Source organism: Scomber scombrus, chromosome 3 (assembly GCF_963691925.1).
Source record: "Scomber scombrus chromosome 3, fScoSco1.1, whole genome shotgun sequence".
Classification (NCBI taxonomy): domain Eukaryota; kingdom Metazoa; phylum Chordata; class Actinopteri; order Scombriformes; family Scombridae; genus Scomber; species Scomber scombrus.
In genome coordinates this window covers 23360915-23381559 of record NC_084972.1, presented here as the reverse complement: position 1 = coordinate 23381559, position 20645 = coordinate 23360915, and the positions used below count along the sequence as shown (strand labels likewise).

General features: G+C 37.0%; 1 protein-coding gene across 1 annotated transcript in view; it reads left to right on the top strand.

The window, feature by feature from the left end:
• Nucleotides 1–12705, top strand: part of LOC133977658 (potassium voltage-gated channel subfamily D member 3-like) — a 76670-nt gene extending 63965 nt beyond the window's left edge. Inside the window, exons 3-6 of the mRNA XM_062415890.1 lie at nucleotides 2961–3062; nucleotides 8151–8243; nucleotides 10383–10627; nucleotides 12468–12705. Of these exons, the coding sequence (XP_062271874.1) occupies nucleotides 2961–3062; nucleotides 8151–8243; nucleotides 10383–10627; nucleotides 12468–12705 (678 nt within the window). The remainder of the gene's footprint in view (nucleotides 1–2960; nucleotides 3063–8150; nucleotides 8244–10382; nucleotides 10628–12467) is intronic.
• Nucleotides 12706–20645: the final 7940 nt, after the last annotated feature.

The following is a 20645-nucleotide window of genomic DNA, read 5'->3' as shown; positions in this document are numbered from 1 at the left end:
TCAATGATAAAAATGAAATCACAAGCCTTTTCCTGTATCATTTGACAGAGCCAGATTAGCTGTTTTCAGTTTTTATGCTAAGCGAAATGCCTGCTACAGTAGCTCCAGCTTCTCATTGAATGGCAAATAAGCGTATTTACTACAGGCTGACTTTGAATTTGACCACACTTGACTTGAGTACGCCTTTAAATGAGCATTTCATCAGTTCAGGATGAGCTCAGAGTAAAACTTTTCTAGACAACCATTTGGGCTCAATAGACCATCAGAGAAGACGGATGCTCATCAGCACAACCAATTGCAGTGCTCTTGCAGTCACAGTAGGATCAGAGTTAGTAATTCTTTCATGTGTTCCTTCCCTGTGTCAAGTAGAGTCTTTGATCAATAAGAAAAGGAGCAGAAGACGGCTCTTTCACTGTCTAATTCATTCATTCTTTAAGTGAAGCTACGTAAAAAAGAGACAGTTAACGGCTGCTCACATTCACTCATACATGTTCTCTTCTCACTATATTTCTTATCTTTCACTCCATTTCACATACTGTGCACGTACATACAAAATCATTATTATTACATCTCTGTCTCCGGCGTTCCGGCACCTTCACAGGTATCTACAGTCTGACGGACAATTTCTGAAGCACCCAAACTAATTCCATTACTTTTCGATTGACGTCGGGGAAGCAGATATTGCTCTGTCTATCTCCTGTTTCTGAAATGCATTTATGTGGGAGAGAGAGAAAGCAGCAGGACAAGGCTACTGAAATCTCGCACTTTATGTGTCCAGAAGCACTTGAGGCAGCTGCATATCCTATAGTCGTCCTAATATCGTCTTCATTTTAACAAATTCCCGTGATGATTTCTCTCTCATTTCCCATCTCTCTCTCTCTCTCTCTCTCTCTCTCTCTCTCTCTCTCTCTCTCTCTCTCTCTCTCTTTCTCTCTCTCTCTCTCTCTCTCTCTCTCTCTCTCTCTCTCTCTCTCTCTCTCTGTCTCCTTCACTCTGTTCAGTTATGAAATCTATATTTTAGAGGAGTAATCTCATTAATCTTGCTGCTCCTCACTGTGGACACAGAGGAGGATGTAAAAAGTTTAAGAGAATGATTTTTCATCCTTTTAATGGTGAGAGTGGAATAATTGATAAATCTTTGCATACAGGCTTTGAAATGGAAGTCATTTTATATTCAGCAGACAGGTGCATTGTTGTAAACTCCTCAGCCTTCACGGGCAGAATCGGCACTAATGCAGTAAACCGTCCATCAGCTGTGTGTCTCAGTCGTTGACAGCCTTCATGTTACATTTATATTTTTCATTCTTTCAGCATTCTTAGTCTCTAATTGGAGTTTTTTCCAGTGGTTTAAGTGTATATCTGATGGTTATATTCATTGGAGGGTTTATAGGACGGCTGGAATCTTCAGAAAGGATCGATTTTAATTGGATAAGTCAGACGAAGCCTGCAAAAATTGGAGGTTGAAAGGGGCATTCTTTAGTGTTTTTGTAGCCTCGTTAGCTTCCACAAAATGGTTGCTAGTCTTCATTCTCACATAAAACACTAATAAATCAGCAACTTAAAAATCACATCACACACAGTATCAATGAAACCAGAAAAGACTAAACAAATCTGTATAAACATCAGAAATTGGTTTTCTGACGTCACCATTTAATGGTTGAATACATTTTAAAAATGCTGCCTAAACTTCTTACTGTGCAGACTGTATCCAGTATAGTGTGCACTGACTCTGCCTGTGAAACAAAAGTGCTGCTTTCTTTGACAATGCTTCTCATCTCTTGCACCAATGTATTGTATTCCCCATCATAAGCGGTCACACACGTCATTTTCTTTATTTTGACTTTTTCTTGCTGCTCAGCCAAATACAACAAACAAGTGAGCCCTTGTTCTTACAGTTGTGTGATTGCCATCTTATTTTCTAGTTGTTACCGACTGTAGTATGCATTGCACTACAGAATATGGCCAAAAGTATGTGGACACCCCTGTCCTCATGCTCTGTATTTTTGGTCCAGGGCTGTTTTTCATGGTTTGATCTAGTTCCATTTAAGGAAAATCCTAAAGCTACAGCACACATGTTTTTTTTTCCTTTTCCAACTTTCTGGCAACAAGAAAGTATTTTTTGTTTACTAGTCTGCACAGAGCCCTGATCTCAGCTCCATCCAACCCCTTTGGGATGGATTGAACACCAACTGTGGACCAGGCCTTATCACCCAAAATTAGAACCTGACCTTCGAAATGCTCAGGTGGCTGAACTGGAGTAAATCCCTGCAGCCAGGTTTTGCAATCTTGTGGAAAGCCTTTCCAGAGAAATGTAAGCTGTTACAGCAGCATATTAATGCCCATAGTTTTAAAATGAGATGTTAAGCAGTCACATATGAATGTAATATTTGGGAGTCCACACTACATCTGAAACAACTGATTGATTAATCAGTTGATGGAAGATTAATCATCAACAATTTTGATAATCAATTTAAGTCATTAATTTTAAAAAATTAAAATCCAAACATTCATTTTTTTCACCTTGTTAATTGTATTGATTTCCTGTTTTCTTTATCCTACATAGTAGTAAACTGAATATATTTGTTTTAAAAAAATAAGTAAGACATTTAGACCAAACAATTAATCAGTGAATCAAGAAAATAATCAACAGACTCATCAATAATTAAAATAAAATTAGTCCACATATTTTTTGGCATGCAGTGTATTGGCAAGCAATATATTCTAGGCATAAGAAGCTCTATAGAGAACACTTCTTATCATACATTCTGAAGGACAGCCTGTGTGAGGGATAACATTTGAAATAGTTGAGTAAAATCAGTACAGTAGTAGCTGTAAAGATTACTACAGAGCTTGGCTGATGAGTTGGCAGATTCTCACCATTAAATAAGGCATTTGTCATCTTCTGTGACCTCCCGCCCACCCTGTCTAATGCTGTGCCCTCTTCTTCTTCCCACGCCCAGAAAGCCAGACTCGCCAGGATAAAAATAGCCAAGTCCGGCAACACCAACTCTTTCCTCCAGAGTAAACACAACGGACTGCTCAACGAACTGCTGGAGCTGACGGTGAGAAAAACCTCTGACCCAACGAACACTTGAGCAACACCAACAGCAAAGTGGGCGTGATGATTACCAAAGGAAGTCATTTCAAATGTGTTTATTAACAATGACATGAAAAGTCAGCAGATTGAAATTCAGTATGAGAGCTTAATTATGTTGTTCCTTGTCAAATACCCCTCTGGTAATTATTTCAGTTCACAGCAACTCAATATTTTGGAAGCTGTAATTTTACATCCCTAGTACACACAAACATCTACACACCCACAAAATGACAATTACTGCCATAATTAACCAAAGAACAATTTAAAAGTCATTTGGAGTCTATAAAAGAGCAGAAGTTGGAGTCATTATATTCCCATGGTTATACAGGGCAGGGGTGATAGCAGAGGAGTTATGCCAATAATCCTCCATGAGGGTGTTCAGTATATCAGTATAATCACAGGGAGTACTTTTCTCAGTTGTCTTTCAGTCGTAGACTTGATTTAATCCATGTTTATGAAACTGGCAAACTCAGTTTATTTTTCACTTTTGTTGCATGTTGTATTATTCTTAGCGATAATTAAATGTCCAGTGCATTAAAAATAATGTAAGTAGCTCGAACTGCACCAGTTAACAATGAGACAGTAGAGGACACACACACACACACACACACACACACACACACACACACACACACACAAAAACAAACTCATCCAGACTCATGGTCTTACAAAGGAAGATTATCTTTATTCCTCTTTATAGTTATAGACAGCTGCAGTGTATATATATATATATATATATATATATATATATATATATATATATATATATATATATATATTAGGGCCGGGACTCGATTAAAAAAAATTAATCTAATTAATTAGAGGCTTTGTAATTAATTAATCGAAATTAATCGCATTTTAACCGCATATAAATATTTGACCTGAAAACAGTGAGAAGTAATTTTTTTCACATGGATTTTTAGTATACCATTGTATAATGACTGAATACATAAGCTTAAGCAACAAAAATATTGTTTATTTTTGTTCAAGTCCAACAGACCAGTGCAATTTTTGCCATTAAGTGTAGCAATAGCATATTTAGAAATATAGTACATTTCAGAAATTAGCTAGCTACCACACTAGCGTCCACGCTAGCTGCTATATGTTTTGCATTGAGGTGATACTTGAGGCTCGATGTGCTGCGGTGATATACGAATTCCTTGTTGCATAGCTTGCACACAACCATGCTCTTATCGACACTTCCATCCGTTCGTTTTTTGTAACAAAATTTCCCATCCACGGGGCCAACCAAAGAGGTCTCATCAGCTACTTTGTTCATGTTCACTGTGGTTTGTTGTTGTCTGAACTACGCTAGTTGGTGCTCCAGTATAATCGGTCCGCCTGAAACTCATCCAGTGAGATATATATATATATATATACATATATATATATATATATATATATATATATATATATATATATATATTATACACTTTAAAGAGGGACATATGATGCTTTTAGTGATTTTCTGTTGCTGTATTTATGTATCGTTATGATGTCAACACACACAAAACAAACAACACAGTCAAAGTTCCAAAACCTGAGGTTAACGTATGTCGAAATGCAGGGCTTCAGCCAGCTCTAAACGCTACGTTTGCAATTTTCTTCCTTACAAACGAGCTGACATCGGCTAAAGACATCTGTTCAGAAACCTTTGTTTCTCAGGTTTTTCCCACATGTTGTCTACTTGTATATTTATGTATCGGATCTCAGCTCTTATTTATGTGGATGTATTAAAGAAATTGATATTTTAAGAAAAAGAATGAGAAAAAGTAGTGAAATCCCATTACTATCATTTGTTGACATAGGTTCCAGGGCTTGTGGAAGTCTCCCGAGGGGCAGCTTCCGAGCTGGCCAATCAGAACTGGCCAAAAGCTGGGCTCCTTGGGAGCGGGGCATTAAAGGGACTGGAGTTAAAACAGCGTGCTTTAGACAGAGTCTGAACTAAGGGGCTGCCTAAACGATCAGTACGAGTTAAATAAGGAATTTTTTAAACTATAAATAATGCAAAGATATTGTACAAGAACTCCAGATTAAACTAAATCAAATATAGACCTGTGCATGTGCATAATAGGCCTCCTTTGAAGAATTGTTTGATTTCGTAAAACAAACACTTACTTTATTTTTATTGCTAAGAGTTTGATGAGAAGATCAATATCACTCTCATGGCTGTACATCCACTAAATAACTAAAACAGGAGGCCCCACACACACATACACATCTCTATACCAAAACAGACAATCTGACATTCAAACAATGATAGGTCAGGTGAACTTTTCATTCTAGCTGTCTTTTTCCCCCCATTCTTTACAATTATTTTGGTCACTTTTCATGTGTACAAAAGAGTAAAATGCTATGACTGCCTTTAAAGAGAGACTGACAATGTGTGCTGTATTTAAGCGATTATGTCACAAGTGTAGCCATTTGTAACAGCTATAAACTTTTGTCATTCAACATAGTTATATGATGTGTCATACAAAGTAGTTATTTTCGAGCATTACTCAGCACTTAGTATTTAACATATTATATTTTGCTTGTTTAATCAGTACACAAACCGACATATAAAATGGTTTTATAGGGAATTATTTGCTGTAACTACTTCTTGGAAACCAACTGCCTATGCTACTATGAAAAAGTACTCCACCAATTTAGCTTTGTCCAATATTGTTGGACTCTTTGAGCAGCTCTGTCTGCAGCCAAAAAAGGCTTTAGACACATTTCATGTTTATCTCAGTCAAAATCCTACTACATGTCCTCTTTATGTCCACCTGCAGAAATCAGCTGACCTTCTACTTTTTAACCACGCACCTACCTCACCATGTTGTTCCCCTTTCACTCATCCTTTTCTTTTTTTTAACTTGTCATCACCATGGAAAAATATGTTTGGTAATGCATGAGCAAATTGCTTATATCCTCCCTATCCAGTCCATCACTCTTGCTTTCGGTTACACACTCCCCTCCTTGCAGATGGTTACTAAAATCCATTTGGATCTAATCGAGTCCAGTGTGAAAGCTGATGGGTGTCTGGAAGTGGTTAGAATTATCATATAAATGCCATCTGTTAGTGCAGAGCGACCCCCATCCCTCTCTGTGTCGGTGATGAGGCTGCCACAGTCCTGGCACATCAAATTACGGTGGTGTCACTGCTGTCAGTCAGTCAGTAGTGCAGCGTGGATCTGGGGTGGCAGTGGGTGGGGATATATGAAAAAATGACTGGTTCTCTTATAGACTGTAGTTAGATTAGACATTTACTGCTGGTATTTTCAGTTTTCCCTGAAGGCTTTTATGGTTTTTCATGGTCATTTTTTTCCCCCCCAGATCACATGCTCATCATTGCTGGTGGTGATTTATCAATAATCCTGTCAAGTTTCATGATAACCTTGCAGAAAAAGCAGATGTTAGTACTCTACAGTATAATGGGAGGATTTCCTCTCAATTTCCTTTTAAGGAATTGAGCATTTGCTCAGCTTCTGAATTTAAGTCAGGTGTTGTGCTCACTGATGGCTATTTCCCTGGTTGGAAAAGCAACCAAGCTAATCAGACTCTGTAAGAGAGATGGAGACATCATCTTTCTGCACCAAAAAAGGCACCAGTTAAAATTGAAAAAAACCCACAAAAAAACACAAACACAGCTGGGGCGGGGGGGCTATATACCCTTTAAAATGAAAGGTATATAGCATTTATTCATTAGAATTATGGTCTCAAGACTGTGGTGTGGGCTTCTTAAAAAACCTCAGATCATCACATAGAAATATATAAAATACAGGAACCAGCAAAATGTGATCTGCTGTGACTGAGAAAGTACCTATTAGTTTCAAATCCACTTTCTACTTTTAAGTACAAAAAGCTGACAGCTGATGGCAGCTCAGCTGATGCTCACCTCGTTTTTTGGTCTGTCCCTAGCTTCAGCTCATTTCTCCCCTTCAGTTATTTAAATATTTGGCATCACATCACCTTTTTACTCTACAGTAAAAGATCCACGAGCCTTGAATCTTGATACAGGCCTCAGTCTATAGCTGCACAGTATAATGACTTTGAAAAGGCATCTCCCAGAGGGCAAACCCGAGCATTGAGACATCAGAAGGTATATAGTGTTCTCCTGCCCACATCATCACTCTTTTGTTGATGTGTCTAGAATCTGAATGAGAGCCCTTGGGCTGGATCGCCTCCTACCCAAATCTTTTGAGTTTGATGTGCGCTGTGGGGAGAGAATTAATTTTGTTTTCAGTTTCCATGTTATTTGGCAATTGTGATTACTTTGAGACTAAGCTATGTTGGAGCCTCAGCTTTGAAACCAAGTCCCATTTGGAGAAGTACCAAAAATTGGTTCCATAAGTTTCTGTTTCTGTTTTTCTCAACTCTGCTGTTTTTCCTCTTTATGAAACAACACACATCAATAACTGCTCAGCTGCCTGGAGTATCAAATAATGCTCCATGGTACCTTAGTTAGAGTAATTATTGTAAGTAAGAGAGCTGGCAACAACACAGCTGTAGAATGTATATGTTAATAGTTCAATTAACTGAAAGGACAATTGTTTTGAGTGCTCACAAATATCACAAGGACCAAAACTAATATGCAGTATTAATGACACAAAAGATGAACAATGGAGAAAATAAATTACAAACAAACCACTTGCCCAGGCAGACCTGAGGCTGAAGGATCAATTCACACCAAATAGAAATGTGGTCCATTATGTAACTAATTGACTAGTAAATAATTTGAAAGCAAAGAGCAGGCGTTGTTAGCTACCTGCTCATAATGGAAATGAAAATGAAATCAACAAGCATGAACCAACATGGTTCAGTTGAAAATGAACATGAAGCAGAACAAAAGCATCATATAGCTGACTTTTCATTACCGATGACAAAGTTTATTTTCAGACTTTGATGACAAAGTTCATTTTCAGACTAGGTAGTAAAAAAGTCATTTTAGCACAAGACTCACTTTGAACAGAGTCTTCAGTGAGTGATGGGATACAATAATACAACAATGTGATATGAGAAATGTGTTAACAACTACTAACTATGTGTTTGTGTGTGCGTTGTTACTCAGGGCACAGAAGAAGATGAGCAGAAGATGACAAAGACCACCTCTCTGATAGAGAGCCAACACCACCACCTACTGCACTGTCTGGAGAAAACCACTGTGGGTACACATAATGAACAGCAACACTTTAAAGGCATATCATGCAGGCAGTGTTTTCCCAATATTCATTCCGCAGGGGTGATTTATGAGTGCTGCTGCAAAAAATTCACACGATCAATAATATCAGTGGGCTTCTAGTGATTTTCCCCTGCATACTGCTCGAGCATGATAACACACTACGTTATTGTGGAATTGTTTTGAGTCATCGACTCGTGCATCAAATCCCAGAATCCTGCCTCTCCTCATTCTTTAAAGGATGTCTATGTGAAATGTACTGTTATAAGAATAGCGTAGCTCCTTTAGGGCAGTGCATAATGTATGTGTGTAGTGAGTGCGTTGTTAAGTGAGTAGAGCAGCAGAAAAGTGGTGTGAATGAGAGCAGAGCAGAGGAAAAGGTTGGCAGTAAGTTGTCGGCCTGACAGTAAATGTATAGTTTTATAGTAGCTATAGTCTGTCAGTTAATAAATGCTGCAGCTTCTCAAGACCAAGAAAAGTTTCATTTGTTGTTTCCCCAAGATGCTGACAAAGTGATGGGGCTTAGCTCCAAACTTAGCAACAGATGATAACATAGTCATCCCCACGCTCAGAGATTGGGTACCAAGCCCTGAAACAACTTTGTTGTTTCAACAATTATTGAAACAACAAAGTTTCCCATAACACTGACCTGAGATTGAAAATCATGACCAAGCTGGGTGTTTTTTATTTATTTTTATTTTTATTTTTATTTGACTAATTTTAATTTTTGCATCAGTAGGCTACCATAGAAAACTTAGGTGCGCTAGATTCCCCTGCTCCTCCTACCTTGGGCTTTCAGTGAAGAGATCTGAGGTCAACCTACCACTGCCCCCTCCCTTCCCAATCCCTACGTCTGACTGTGACATCTTGTCAGCAGGTAGAAGCTGCAGTTCACAAACTAGAACGAGGGCGCCTACTCCACACACAGTGACATTATATAGCCTAATGACCTAGCCTAATTTATTTTGGTGTGTGTGCCCTGTGCTGCCCCCAGCAAGATGATGCCCTGGGCAACTGCCCATATTACCCATATCTAAATCCGCCACTGCTTAAGGGGGACTGACCTTTAAGGTGGACCAGCTATTCTTATTTCAATGTCACTCAGCCCCTCCTACTATAAACAGAGAATGGAAAAATGTCTGGCTGCTGAGTCTCTCCCAAGTTTTGGTCAAGTTGACAGTGTTTTAGTCTGTAGCTCCCAAATCCTCCAAAGCACATCTAAAAAGTCTCCAAGGAGTTTTATTTCTGTCTAAGATGTCTATCACAGTGACAGTGATGTCTGCCCTAATGTCAAATCTGTGTTCAAAACCACTTAGAAGCAAGAAACAATTCTCGACAAAAAAGTTTCATGGTGTTCATATTCTATTTTGGTACTTCACTGACTAGACAGTGACCTCATGCAAGAATCCCTCATATGAATGGATTCATTCAAGTGTTTTATGTAAATATATGGAAATCATCAATATTCTCATAATTAGAATTGAAGATTAGAAATGTACAAGTGGTCCAGATCTGTCGTACAAGTCATGAAGAGACAATCTCAGTCTTTCTTCTAAAGAGGAGAAACACCTGTTTGGTTTAGAATTGTAATGTTTTAATCTGAATGAATTTTGAAACTGATTTCTGGAGCAGTACATTAACTCTTATCTGTCAATTTTAGGGGCATTGATTTGTTTGTTGAATCTGACTTGGAACACTTGTACGATCAAAAATCACAGGTAAAAAAGTTTTAGTATAAGAATATAAATGTTCTTGCACGAGGCCTAATGTGTGTACAGTAAGAAGAGGTAATAGAGGTCTGCAATCAGTATTTTGGATTTTTTTTTTGTTGTGCTCATCAGTCTGTAGAGGTGTGTTTTGGGCATTTCTGTTTTTGATGTCAAAAAAACAACAACACATTAGTATGAAACAGTGACAGTTTGTTCAACTATTAGTTGATTATAATCACTATTAATTATTTAATTGCGGTAGTGTATTTATTTCTAAAATTAGAGATGATATATCACTTCAGGCTTCGTGTCTCCTGAGTTTGTCTTTTGTTTACTTACATCTTTTCTGTTTCCCCTCTTCTTTCCTGCTTCCTCGCAGTTTGTTTTTACGTATTATCCTGTCTCTGCTCTCCAGGCTCACGAGTTTGTGGACGAGCAGATGTATGAGCAGAACTGTTTAGAAACTGCACTGCAGAGCTTCCCCTCCCGCAGCCCCTCTATATCAAGCCACGACAGCTCCATGAGTACCTGCTGTGGCCGCAGGGTAAAGAGAAACAGTCCTCTGCCTAATGCCAGCCTGACACCCGCACACCAAGGTCCCCTGCAGGAGCTCAGTGCCATCCACATACAGTGTGGTGACGCACCATCACAGACCGCCAGGTGAAAGATACAGACACGCCAGCAGCATCAGAGAAGAGATGGACGCTCAGTATCCATGATGTTACCTGAGCTGTGGCGACTTTGTGAAGGGGAAATATTTACAACTGCTTACAATATTCCCACTTTGCTGTTAAAGTTGGTTTCAAAATTACAAATATAATAATACATGTTCTAGTGTTGAAAGGCTATGCTGAATGTTTCAGAGCCAAGATTTTAAAATCTTCTCTCTCATTAGAAGCTACATTCATAAGAACTAATTCTTCAATAGAAAGTTGTGTTGAAGAATTAAACAAAATAACAAATTCTCTGAGGCAACAACTGTGTTATAATGAATTTATATAATGTGTGTTAGAAGATGGTGGTTGGAGAAAAGATGAATAGTCATATTATCTCAACAGACTATGTCACAGATGGCTTAGGATGCATCATGATGTAAGGTACATTTAATCCAACAGAACAAAATGTGTAGATCACAGTACACAAAAACATTTTTGTGGCTCCAGATTGGCTGCAACATTCAGACGAAAAAATAGATTTTCTCCCACAAATAACAGTAAGGTCTGTGGATTATTCCAAGTCACCAGGACATTGATTATTGAAAGATGACTTGGTGTGGAGTTTTCAAATGTCATATTACAGTGCATTCAGCAACACAAACAATATTCCATTCACAGTCATTGTATTGGGTTGCAAGCAGAAGTGTCTCAGATGGATATGACTAGATCTCTGCAGATAAAAAAGAAAATTGTATGAATAGATACAACTGGATGTAAAGGAAATGGAAGAATATATCTTTTGTAAATTAGGGCAAGCTGACCCTTTTGGATATCATACAATGTATTGTTCATCCACTTTGTTTGCGCAGAGTGGACAAATGACAAATCGTATGATATCCAACAAAGTCAGGAGTCAGCCGAAACATTGCAAAACAAAATGTGTTATCTTTTTGATGAGAGTCTCTGTCTGTTTCTCTGATCTTCTCCTTTCACATTCAGCCAGATTTATTGACGCAGTTACACGTTGTCTGGACTTGTATAAATGAAAATTAGACAACGCAGGTTTCATTATTTGTTATTGTGTTTGTGGACTAGTCTGTGGAGAAATATGTTCAATATGTCTGGACTTCATCTTGTGGACAGAATGATCACAACCACAGTTGAAGACAAGATTAACTCTAATGGATTTTCATGGCCTTTTTTGAAAGAAATTATGTTCACTGAATCTATACATTGATACATGGTCTTTATTTATCCAAGGGGAAGTTTCTTTTCACAGCCTAAAATATACACATGGTCACTTATACATCCATGGCCCTTCTTTATTCATGCAAAAAACTATTAAAACTCCCAACAAAGCAGGCTGCCCTCTATTTCAAAGCTCTGTACTTGCAACAAGATAGAGGGTCATCTTTTTCATTTTGCTATTATGAGTGCAATGTGTGTAATGGCTCTACTGTTAAAGGATAGGTTCACAGTTTTTCAAGTTTGTCTCAAAACAACAGTATGGTACCCCTATGTCTACTGAAATTGGTAATAACTTAATGTAATCATTCTTCCTGTTCATACTGACCACTAAAAGAGTCCTTCCTAATGTCCAAAAATCCACCTTACACTCTCAGTGTTCATAACTAACTGTTGTTTTCAGACTTTGACTTTTTAAGACCTGTCCTTTAAGGTCTGAGTGGTTAAAGGGAAGACAAGTTTGTCATTTTTTATACATGATGCATGTAAGATTTTTTTTGTGGTTGGAAACTGTTGGTACGGTCGAGAATCAGTCTGTTTAGATTTCATTGTACATAATCATAGATTTTTTCCCCCTCTTGTTCTGTTTCCTTTTCTAGTCGTTCAAACCTCAACCTGAAAACTGATGACAGCAGCAGGATCAACTGCAAAGGCGGCCGGATCACCACAGCGATCATCAGCCTTCCGACACCACCTGCTTTGACTCCTGATGGGGATGGCCTCCATGGGCCACCGCAGCGGAGGCCGCCCCCACCGCCAGCTCCCCCTGCAACCCCGAGCATCCAGACCACAACAAGCTCAGCTGGCACCAATATCATCAAAGTCTCAGCTCTGTGACTCTCTGGCTGACGGAAGTAACTCAGCTCAGCAGGAAAAAAAGAAAAGAGGAAGAGGAGGAAGAAAGGAAGTTATGTTACCTTGATGGATGCACCGAGTCACATCTCACAGGAACAACAGGAGGAGCACTGTTCTCCAGAGGAGTCACCAGTTGAGGTTTTAGTGGGGACAGACGATCTGGAGACATTACTGAGGTAGAAGATTGTAGATGATGGTGAGTGGAGAATCATGCACTCACCATGCTGTGTATGTACTGTAGATATGGACAAAATTGCTGCATTTCTAATAGTTTCAAACAGCAGTACAGATGTTTTACCCTGGAAAAGATTGAAAGACATTGTGCAATTAGCAATTCTATCAGAGGATGCTGCTGACATACCACAAATTCACAGTAAATTTTAAAATGAACAGTGAAAAGGTTTCTTGACTTTAAATGTATTTGAAGAAAGATGAAGTGTTGACTGTGGTTACTTGAATTTGATTGGTCTTGTTTGTGTTAAATGTTGTTTGTCTCAAGTATTTTTGAGAAAAAAATTAAAACCATTTTCTTATCCTTACAGCATCATTATGAAAAGTCACTGTACCTGATGCTGCTAATATCATAACATTGAAATGTGAGTTTGATGTATTTGAGACTGAATTTTGAAAGAGTGTTTTTTTCTGTTTGGAAAATTATACTTGTTCATTATGTCAAAGACTGAAGCCAAATTGTGCTTTTAGTTACTTTTTCCCATTATCTGCTTCGTGGTTGAACTCCTGAGTGATTTTAACTGCAGGGAGAGAGGCTGACCCAACACCGACAACATGACTTTCATACTGAGATGAGAAAAGGCTGTGGTTCTCAACCTGATGGTTAAAACACTCAAATTGATTACAAAATTACTTTCCAGTGAAGGGTTGATACTTTTACCTTCATTAAAAAATGAGTCAGAGAATCAAATGAAAAGACCAAAACCAATAATGCTTTCTCACCCCCTCATCTGTTCTTACTGAAGACACACATTTTTAAAAAGCCTTGCAAAAACGTGTCCTTTTCCAAAAAACAAAAAAAGCTATCAAGTTTCCTAAAAGATCTGGGCACTGTAGTTTTTAGCAAACATAACACAGACAGGAATAATTAGCACATTGATTTAGGACTATTCTCACAAGTGGATGAATATATATTCAGAGCACAGCACCGTGAGGTATATACAGTGCCCATGTTCATCCTTTACAGTGTGTCTCACTAATGTGTTTTTGGAGCATAATGGAAGTCTATGTTTATCATGTTTTGGTGTACAGGAAATATTTATTTGGCTAGTTTACATCTATTTGTATTTGGTGTTTTTAAATATGAAAGAAAAACGAATAAAAATATTGATAAGCTGCAGCTGTTACGCTGCCTCCACTAGCCAAGTGTTGTAGGCTGAGAAGGGAAATAAAATAGAGAATAATAATAATAATATCTGCACAATCTTTTGTGTATTCATCATAAACACGAGAGGGCACTTTAGCTATTGATTGCCCAAAAGGTTGAGCACCACTGTGATATCAAACGAAGGCCTTGAACATTGTAAGAAAGGGGCCGATTAATGTTTAATTCAGCTTTTTGGACTGTAGTTAAAATGCTGCATTATTATTTTTCAAAATGGATAAAAGAATGGTAAAATATAAAAATGGTTTTGTGTCTGTGGTATCAAGTCACTCTCTTGTATCATCGTCTCTCTGTCCTGTTTTTCTTTGGATCATTTTCTGATGGAGCAGAGAAACATGTAAGACATCTGTAACCCTGTGTGTCACTGAATTTTCTGCATTGTCATACACATCTACTGGTATTGCTGTTGTGCCCAGTTTGGCTGTATTGGGTTGTACCATTTTGTGTCTCCAGTTAAACTTAATTTCACTTGAAAGTGTATTATTTTATTGCAGACTGCAGTGTGTTCTTGAGGTGGCATGAACAATGGAAAATGTGCTTTTCCCTTTGAAATAATTAGAGCTTTTCATACAAAGGCGATAGATCCTACCCTAGGAGCTAAAAATGAGTTTTAATTGTATTTTAAAACTTTAAATTTACATATTTAAAGAATGATTCAAGTGAATGCAAGCAAGTAAAGAACAATAAATAAATATAGGCCTAGGTAAGCTTGAGAGAATAATCCCAACTCAAGATTTTTGCTGGAGCTTTTACACATATCAAATGGTCTTCATCAACAGATGGAGTTAGCTCACTTGTCATAGAGATGACTTTGTTGACCTGCAACAAATTTGATTAAAATGTCAGCCTAAACAGATAAGAAGTCCTAAAAGTGCTTCAGATGTAATCACAACAGCTCCTGCGTTCGCATGTTAACAGATCCGTCCCCATGACAACTGAGCAAAATGCAGATGGTGTGATATAGTTGAAAGCTCTGTAAATAGAGTGGAGTGGATCTTGAGTGCATATTGTTTTATCAAACTATTATCAGTGCTTTGATGATAGGCTCACAATAAAGAAGCTGAATTATTTTAACAGCTAGTGAAAATGGCCACAAGATGGCAGCAAAACACCTGAATGTTCAAAACAAATGAAAATTAATTAAACCCTGGTGTAGTTTATGGCCGTACTCCTCTGTGAATATATTATTTATATAAAAACCTGCAGCACATCTTCACTCATTTGAAGTTGATAGACGCCTGGTGTTTTGGAATAGTTTGTGACTACTTGCCAAGTGTTCAATGGTTATCTGTATCAAATAAGCAATGTGTTTATTTGTCTTATGGTTTATTTGGTTTTACTAAAGTGGAGACTATGATTTAACTTCATGTGTTTTTCAATCATGAAGTACAAAGTGAAGTTGTTTTGGCTGTATCCGTATACTCTGTGTTGCATTTCTGTATTTTGTCATGTTTTAAACCGAGGTGAAAGTATTGTGCCAAAATTGTCACTTTTTTCCATTTTCTGTAAGAACAACAGAGTAGTGGTACTTTTTATGCTGCTATTAAAAAAACTAAAACCCTTTAGATAATTTTTATTCTCACTGTTATTGCTGAAAATAACGAGCGTCCACTCAGTCGTGGTGTTCATAACATGGATATTGGTTACCACTAATGCAGTATCTACATATTAGGGCTATTTGCAGTATCATAGAACACCATCATGCTTCAACTGTTTTTAGAGAAAGCACTTCTCTCAAGTTCACACAAGTGTGACTAACGTACAATGATTACTATTTGTCATTATATGATGGACTTGACTTTACAGGCATTGTGGGGGTCACTTTTTTAAAAGTCTTGGCATTGCTGTTTGTGTTGTTTCTTATATTTTTATCCTTTTGAATTGAGCTTTTCTGTCTGTTTGCTTTGTACGCAGTATTCTGTCAGTTTGTTTGTTATAACAACAATGAAGTGTCAGATGAAAATTAAAATCTGCCACAACAACCACACGTCGTCTTTCTTCTCCCGTCTGTCACCAGTGTGGAATATATCTATGTATATTTATTTAGATGGTTTTTGAAGCTGAACAGTTCGCATCTGACTTTGAAACACTGACCTTAATGGAAAGCTGCTTTGAAAACGTATACAGAGAAACAATGTCAGTTGCTGTCTTTCACATTCAGAGGGGACAAAAACAGAGCTAAATAAATATTTTTTGAATTAAGGAAAAAACATCTACAATCAAAATTATTTTTTTATCTTCACTATCTGAAAGCTGGCCAGTTTAGGACTGCAGGTTTTTTTGTGCCGTATTTGCACATATGTTTATGCTTCACTAGAGGGCAGTATTATTCATCTTTTGAGACACATCTACTAACTAAACGCACACCCTACACTATGCACTCTCAATGACTTTATCATCACTGCCGATTTTTAAACATCCAACAAATCCAATACTGACTTAAGTGGAAGACTTATTCAGTGATCCAACAGGATGTGTCTCAGTAACAGCATCACATTGGTTCAAGAAGTAGACCTACTTGTGTTTGCTCATCACTTTACAGCACTGCGTTTTACTTTCCACTTCCCCTCTTCTTTCCTAGAGAACAAATCAGGATTAATGGCACATTTTTGCTGACTCATGTGTTACATGTGAACAAATTACCAGAGGATCTACATTGTGCTCCAACTCTGAGTGCCTTTAAGAGCAGTTTTTGAACTGTATTATTCTCTGCTGCCCTCTAATGTTGTCTTTATTAAGTGAATTTAATTAAGTCAAGACGATTTTAAATTCTATAGCCCAATATCACAAATTTGCCTCAGTTGGCTTTACAATCTGTACAACAATACAACATCCATATCGTTAGACCCTAAATACAAATATTTGAAATACTTTCTATAAAAATCATCGAACAGGGACAAAAGTGAAGAAATAAAACCTCTGAAAGCGTAAAGGAGGAGGGATCCCTCATGACATGCAATAGATGTTTGTACAGAACAAAGATAGCAATATTAAAGAAATACAGCATAGAAAAACCCGTAGTAATCATAGACAAAAGTGTATGAATTCTGCTACGGGAAAAAAATTATCTTGATTTTGTTGTTTTTATGTATGTACAAGTTATGTTTCCCACAGCAAATAATACAGTTTATCACAATTTAATCATTAATGACAAACAAATAGTTTCTTTGACATACACACAGATTAAAAAGACCACTTTATCCTGAAATGACCTCTTGTGTCTCAAAGCACAATCCTAACTTTTGATAATTATCTTCAATATGAAACAAAATCCTAAACGTAGCCACAAAATGAGGCAATATTATATGACTGAACTGGTTCTGATATGTAAATCTTAAGCTTTGTAGAGGCAGGGATGAAGAGCTAAACCAACGCTTACCTAAATACTGTAACATAATATGAAGCGCAATGTTGATGACAGGCTTGTTTCTGACACATTTCTTTAACACCTCTTTCATGTATTAAACCAGCTGTTTCCCCGTCAGCCCATGCTCGGCCACATGAGTGATTCTGACGATCTTTCACAGCTTGTAACCCGTCATTAGTGGTCGTCCGACTGATGACATCACACAGACGAGTGAGATGACTCAGTGACAGGGGGTTGGTTATATAACAAACTTTGGAGATAAACATGCTCAAATCCACTGACGTCACAAATCAGCTTATTAGAGAAATTATACAAGCAGAACATTAAAATCAAGATTAGATTTTCCAACTTTTTTTCTCCGAGGCAGTTTTTTGCAGTTCTCCATGAAACTTAAATATCAGATCAAATGTATATGTTTAACCTTCATTATTTGCAGTAAAGCAAAAGTTAGACCTGCTTTTTCGAAGTGGTTGATCAGGCACTGAGTTTGACACAAAACCCGATGTCTGTTTTCCCATTACATATGAAAATGTATTACAAATAAAGGCATCTTTCAACTATCTGTTTCTCTTCTTCACTAATCTGGTACTTCACTTTCCCAATGCATTGAAAAAGTTTTTGCCTTAATCTATTGTCCCAATACTTTGTATATACCTGTATATGTGCCTATATATATGTGTGTTGCACATTTTCTTTTTGAGAATAACCGGAAATATTTGATATGAACATTTCCATTACTTAAACTTACTTATACTTATTATTGACTTGAATTATGTTAATTAGGATCACCTACAGAAAATGCATTACAAAATGCTTTTTATTATAACTCTGAAGGTGTCAACAATGACAGCTCATTTTACAACAGAAACCCAACTGATTAGTGAAGTATTTGAAGTTGTGTGGTGAAACTGACAAGAATGGGCTCTCAACAGCATTAATCAATTAATTAAAAAACAAACTCAAAGCAAATTTCAGACCATTTCACACCATGCCACTAACCTTTTTAACTTTGCACTTGGAACAATCATAATGTAAATGGTTAAATTAAGTATCATCACCAATAAATAACACAAGCAACCATTCAGTGAACTACTTACAGCCCATTTCCCCATTCAGAAGAATGGGAAACAACCAGACTTTGTGGGGCACATGACAATTGGTTTGCCATAACTACTTACAAGTAGGGGTTAATTGTGATCATAATTGTGATAGCTCCTGTCACTCATAAGGATCTGGGCTATTGATGTGTTGACAGAGGGCGAGATAGTCAGTTCTACAAGTCCTGTAGTGACACATCCTGAACTTTAGATGGCAGTGTACTAACAAATTTGGTGATAAAGACTATGAATCTGCTTCTATGGGACACACTTTAAAAAGACATGTTTGTACCAAAGGCCAATAATTAAATTCTAATAGCAACATACAGGTACACATAAGTCCTACTTTATTCCTTTATAGTAATTATAGTCCAGAAAATGAAATCACTGTGTTTATCTTGTAGCAACTGGAGATGTAATCATTTCTATACTTGATTTACAATATTACTTATGTGCTCTTACTGGGATTATAACTCCTAATTTATCATATTTTAATAGGTATAACAGTATAAACAGAAAATATCTAAAAGAAGGAAAGGAACAGAGAGGAAAATTATGCTCCAACACTTTGATGATGCAGAAAGATATATATATATATATATATATATATATATATATATATATATATATATATATATATATATATATACAGTATAGTATATAATATATTTCATCAGTGTCTTCAAAGCTATGAAGATGAAGATGTTTTTTATGTATCTCAATGCAAATTACCCTTGTTTGAGCACTATTAATCACTGTTTGCCTATATTCTGTCATTCTCTATAATGTAATAATTGCTAGTTAATATAATACCTTCTAAAAATGTAATGAAAGGTAATGAATACAATATAAAGAATGGTTTAAAAACAAAAAACTACTTTATCCATGGCCATAATAGCAATTGCCATAATTTCAATAAAAAATAATGATTGTTTATGATATTACCTGGCAGCTGTAGTATATTGATTGGTTGCCATTACACATTTAATAGATTAGGAATGAGAGTTATTACATTTCTACAAATGATTACATTAACTGTCAGACGTTGCATAATTACAGTGCCTTATCTTGTTTCCTCTAAATCTAAAATATGAAAGTGTGTCATCTCATTCAATTACTGTCACTACTACAGTGCAGAGAAGTGACATAACATAATGAGTTAAATACTTTCACTTGTACAGAAAGACCATTAATAGACCAGATGCATAATTTATATTAACTTTGGGGGTTGACTAGTCCTGCAGTCACGATTACCTCTTGGTTCACTACTCATATATTGCTCTGTGAAAGCTCTGAGTTTCTACTTAGCACAGCTTTTCTTTGCTATTCAATTGATTATTTGAGATGATTCTGAATGAGTTATTTGATTGATCCCTACACATAATAAAAGACTAATTAAAGAAGTGATGCACCTGATTGTCTTTTAGCTTCATAGTTCAGTTTTTAATCTCTTCTATCAGTGTGTATGTGGGAGACATCTATGAATCTTTTTTTTTAAGTCATAACACTGTGATCAGAGTGAAAACTCTGTTTTGTCTTTGCTTGGTGGTTTAATTCATTTTTTGTTCTGAACACCCAGAAGTCAGCGTTACCAAAGAAGTCGTAACACTGAGCCACATAAAAGATGATAATACTTTCCGTCTGCAGTGATGTACAGTGAGACAGTTACTGCTGCTGCTGTATGTGATGCCTGTGTTTCAGTGCTGAGTGATCTGAGGAGACGTTTCCTTAACCAGTGTGTTCATGCTGTCAGCTAAGAGGAAGCGGACGAATGCACAAGAAAGCAGCTGCAGGTCAGGGTCACATTTGGAATCGTGAAGGGGCCTCCCTGTTCAGCCTAGCTAAATGTTTAATAGTTCCAAATTTCATCATCGCTGCGTCGTCTGATAGAGATGTACAACACATTCACGCTCAGATGGGCAAGTTCAAACATAGACTTATTTGAAATCCATTTGTGTCTGCCAGCATCTATTGTGCATTTAATTTCTGAATGTGATTCTGCCCACTTTTGCACTAGTTGTAAAAGCTGATTAAATAGTTTAATTAGCAAGAATATCAACAT